Source organism: Chenopodium quinoa, unplaced genomic scaffold (assembly GCF_001683475.1).
Source record: "Chenopodium quinoa cultivar QQ74 unplaced genomic scaffold, ASM168347v1, whole genome shotgun sequence".
NCBI classification, from domain to species: Eukaryota; Viridiplantae; Streptophyta; class Magnoliopsida; order Caryophyllales; family Amaranthaceae; genus Chenopodium; species Chenopodium quinoa.
The window spans coordinates 281,448-286,388 of NW_018744187.1; the positions used below are offsets into that span (position 1 = coordinate 281,448).

At 38.9% G+C, this 4,941-nt stretch overlaps 1 protein-coding gene across 1 annotated transcript; it reads left to right on the forward strand.

The window, feature by feature from the left end:
• Positions 1-3,917: 3,917 nt before the first annotated feature.
• On the forward strand, positions 3,918-4,424 carry LOC110694000. The gene has a single exon (XM_021871162.1). The coding sequence runs from the start codon at positions 3,918-3,920 to the stop codon at positions 4,422-4,424; it is 507 nt and encodes a 168-aa protein (XP_021726854.1).
• Positions 4,425-4,941: the final 517 nt, after the last annotated feature.

Below are 4,941 nucleotides of genomic sequence, written 5' to 3' on the forward strand. Positions count from 1 at the left end.
AAACTATTCCCAACCCTACTACTTATGTTCCACCAAGGAATCACAAAGCGTATGTTGGGAACCCCATGATAGAAAAACGACTTCCATTCTTCTTCATTCTTGTGTTTGTAGAGAATTCGACGTCTAGGGAATGTTCTCACTCCATGAGCCTTAAAATTTTCTGGCTATTCGACAATTTGAAAGCGCTCCATGAGCCAAATCTGAAAAAAAAACGAAGAAAATTATTTTGCTACATTACACGAGTAGGTGGCGCTGATGAGTGTCATTTATGGCACTCATAGGGTAGTCTTTTAGGATGATTTCATTTCCTTTTCATGCTTTCTTATCTTATTTTTGGTCCTTTTTCCTTTAGTTCCTTTCTTTCTTTCTTTCTTTCTTTCTTTCTTTCTTTGTGTTTTTCGTGTTTTTCTTCGTGTTTTCCTTTTATTTGGTTCTTTTTCCCTTTTATTCCTTTCCTTTGTTTGTTCTTGTAGGTACCTAGGAGTTGTCTTTGCAAGGGGATCAAGACAAGCTATATTGACTAAGCAAGGAGGAAGCAATCTGCTCAGAGAGGGCTTGGAGAGAGCATCAAGTCTTTCTAGGTTGTCGTAGGCGCGAATCCTGAAGGTCGCGGGCGCGGGCTTGATTGTACCAAATTAGCCAATTTCGACCAGGAACTCTCTGCGGTCTGGTCGTGGGCTCCCCTCGGGCGCGGGTAGATTGGAGAGAGCGCTCCATATTAGAGATATCGTGGCCCTCTGATCACCCTTTGGTAATAAGGGATTCGCCGCGCCCTTGCCACGAGCGCGGGTGTTGCCCAGATAGCCCAAGGAGTTTTTTATGGGTTTCGTTCCCATTTCCCCGCGGGCGCAAAATTTCTTTGAGAGGGCGTGGGGATCCTGTTTTCCTTCTTTGCCTATAAATACACTTGTAATTCCTTTTTGAAAACTAACTTTTGGGTAATTTTCATTAGCTTAGTTTTAGAGAGAGAAGTTAGAGAGAATTTCTTGGTTTTGGATTTGTATATCAACATTGGATCAATTGTGCTTGGATTTCTTCATCTTCAATCATTAATATTAGTGAGAATCTCTTCTTTTAGTTCATCTCTTTACTTGTTTGTTTTAGATTCATGTTTGATTGTTTGATTTCCTTGGATTTGAATTTAATATTGTAGTTGATATTGTTTTCTCTTGATTTTGATTTAGAATGATGATTAATGCAATTTCTAGTGATTTGTTCTTGAGTTACACCATGATTAGTGAGTAGATTAGTTGCTAGGGAGAAGGGGAAGCATGCTTGATTGATATTTTGTGCTAGTTGATAATCATTGATTGATTGAATTGTTGGTTGACATAGTTTTGCATGTGATTAATTAGATTAGGAGTGATCAACCTATAAGATTAATCTAGATTGCATTGCAATTCTTAATGACATGAACCATCAATTTGAGAATTGCTTTAATTGATTGAGTTTGATTGTGAATTTCCTTGATTAGCTATTCATAGTGACCACTAGCTTGGCCTCTAGGAAATAGCTCTTGCATTCTCTTGATTGCTACTATTGTTTGTCCTTTGCAATGCTTGAATCAATTAAATGAACAATCAGTTAGCATGACTATTGAACTTGCATGTGGAACCTATATCCCTAGTGTTTAGTTTCTTGAATTACTTGATTAATCTAGCTTTGTTACCATAGTACCAACCATTTTCTCACTACAATCTTTGAAGTAGCTTGATTTAGGCTATAGTTAATACCGACTCACTCCTTTGGGTTCGACCCTATACTTGTCTTATACTTGTATTAGGTTGGTTTAGGATATTATAAATTGTGTTTGATTTTGGGATAGACAATTGACGACTCGTTTATTCCTCTATCAAAATGGCGTCGTTGCTGGGGAGTGATATTGGTGCTTAGCTTTAGGTGTTGAGTCTATTTCAGTTTAATTGAAAAATACAAAAATATTGTGTTTCTTAAGGCTACATTTGTAGCCGTGTTACTAATATTTTCATTGAGTTTTGCATGCCTAGAGCTCGTGATCGATCCATTATGCCTTTTGACCCGAAAATCGAAAGGACTCTCTCAAGGAGAAGAATTGTTTGTCGATCTTTAGAGTTTAGTTCCTCAAACGAAGAAGGATTTGAAGAAGAACTAAGCATGGGAGAACAACCAAGAGTTGCTTTGAAAGAATTGGGAATTCCCACTGCGTACAAGTTTGAGAGTGGAATTGCTCCACCTACAACACCCGCGAATGATTTTGAAATTAGGCCGGCTATGATCGCTTTGATCGAGAGGAGACAATATAGCGGAGCTAAGAATGAGGCTCCGTTGAACCATCTCAAGGAGTTCGAAAAATATTGCAACACTATCAAAGTAAACGGAGTTTCTCAAGAGTTCATCCGGTTTAAGTTGTTTCCCTTTTCTCTCATAGGCCGAGCCTTGGAGTGGTTGGATAAGGAGGTAAAACAAAACTCCCTAAGAACATGGGACGAAGTCACCAAGGAATTCTTGTCCCGATTCTACCCACAAAAGAAAACGGCGAAGGCTAGAGCTTTGATTCAAGGGTTCAAGCAAAGACCTAATGAAAGCCTTTACGAAGCATGGGAGAGGTATAAAGAGTACCAAAGGGAGTGTCCCCACCACGGAATTCAAACCTATCAAGTCATTCAAATTTTCTATGGTGTCCTAAGTCCTCAAGGCAAATCATGCCTTGATGGGGGAGCCGGAGGTCCCATTATGAATAGGGCGGAAGAAGAAGAGGTGGGCATTATTGAGGATGTGGTGAAGTACTATAGAGATTGGAAAGATGGTGAGAGGGATTCAACTAGCAAGAGTGGCACTTCGGTGTACTCTATAGACCATCTAAATGCGATCAACAACCTATCCTCACAAATGACAAACTTAGGGAAAGAAATGACAGCAATCAGGCCAAGTTGGAAAGCTCCTCTTCTTTTCAAGCTTTGAATCTTCCATCCCAATTTAAGGGGAAAGGTAGTCTTTCTAACTCTCAACCGCCTCCCTCCTCAAATAATATGCTTAGTGGTTTCTTGTTTTGTGATGCATGTGGATCTTATGATCATGACTTTTGTAATTGCCCTCATGTTTCTCTGGAATGTGTTGATGATTTTGATAATAATGAGAGTGAGCATGTGAATTATGTGTCAAATAATAATGTGAAAAGGTTTGATAATCAAAGGGGTCAATGGATTAGGAATTACCAAAACCAAGGTAATTTTGACAACTATAACTAAGGCGGTGGTTATAAGAACCAAGGGAACCAAGGTTCTCGTGGTAACTATAACAATTAAGGTTATAGTAGTCAAAATTAAAACCAAAATTATGGTAATCAAAACCAAAGTTATGGAAATCATAACCAAGTTAGTGGAAACCATAATCAAGGTTATGGTCAAAATCAAAATAGGGGTAATTGGAACAATCAAGGTAGGGGAAATTTTCAAAATAATTCTCAAAGAGGTCCCCCACCCTGATTTGCTCCAAAGACTCAAGGTGAAAATTCCTATTCACAACCTTCTTATTCTAGGACCAATTTGGATGAAATAATTGAAAATCAAACCAAGTTGTTGAACACATACATGGTCGTTAGTGACAAGAAATTCAATGAGATGATGACCTATAATAAAATGCTCAAAAATCAAATTTCTCAACTTTCTAATGGTTTGAAAGACCAAGCAAGCCCTTATTCTTTACCTTCCTAAGGCCTAGATCCCAAGAAACCCGTGAATGCTATTGTTACAAGGAGTGGTAAGGTTCTTGAGGAGAGATTGCCTAGGAAGAGTGAAGACAAGGAGGTTCCCAAGGAAGCTTTGGTTGAGAATGAGGGAGATAGAGCATCTTTAGATTAGGTTGTGGTTGAGACACCTAAAGAGGTGAGAGTAGAGAAAGAGATTGTGAAACCCAAGCTCCCTTATCCCCAAACATCCATGAGACACAAATTGGATGAGCAATTTGGGAGATTTATTGATATGCTCAAACAACTTCACTTTTTTCTACCTTTCATCGATGTGATCAACCAAATGCCTAACTATGCCAAATTCCTCAAAGACATTTTGAGTGGGAAAAGGACTTGTGATGTTGTGGAGACTATCAACTTGACTGAGAATTGTAGTGCGATCCTCATGAACAAAATGCCACCCAAGTTGAAAGACCCCGGAAACTTCTCTATCCCTTGTGCTATTAACAAGATGCAAATTAATAATGCCTTATATGACTTAGGAGCTAGTGTAAGCCTAATGCCATATTCAGTTTATCAAAGATTTGATCTAGGGGAACTCTTACCTTCTAACATTACCTTGCAACTAGCCGATAGATCAATCAAGTTTCCAAAAGGTAAAGTGGAAGATGTTCCATTGAGGGTTGGAAAGTTTGTGTTCCCGATGGATTTTGTTGTACTGGAATGGATGAAGATGCTACTATTCCTATCATTCTAGGTAGACCCTTTCTTTCTACCTCAGGTGCTATGATAGATATCTAGAGTGCAAAGATTTCGCTTAAGGTAGGAGATGAGGTCATAGAATTCGATTTGAATGAAAGCATGAAATATCCAAGTTATTCTCTAGAAAATTGCATGATGATTGACTATCTTGATCATGTTGTGTCTTCCATGCATGAGCACTTTCTCACCTCTAACGATGCTCTTGAGAATTTTTTGTTGAACAAAGATAAGCTAGGTGCACCATGCAAGGAGATGGAATTGTATGAGGAATTGCTTAATGGAAGCATGGAGGAAGTGGATGAACAAATGTGTTTGATGATCTCAAGCCATGAAGCTTTGCAAGCGGCCGCAACAAAATAAGGTAAAGGTGTGCCTATGGTAGAGCTCAAACCTCTACCATCACACCTTAGGTATGAATTCTTAGGCCCAAATTCCACTTACCTCGTAATTGTTAGTGCATCCTTGAGGAAAGCCAAGCTCAAGCTTAATGTTGTGTCTTGAGAAAGCACCAA

What these genes read in the sequence shown, in the direction of transcription:
- LOC110694000 (XM_021871162.1), top strand. Translation starts at nt 3,918, where the DNA reads ATGAGACACAAATTGGATGAGCAATTTGGGAGATTTATTGATATGCTC.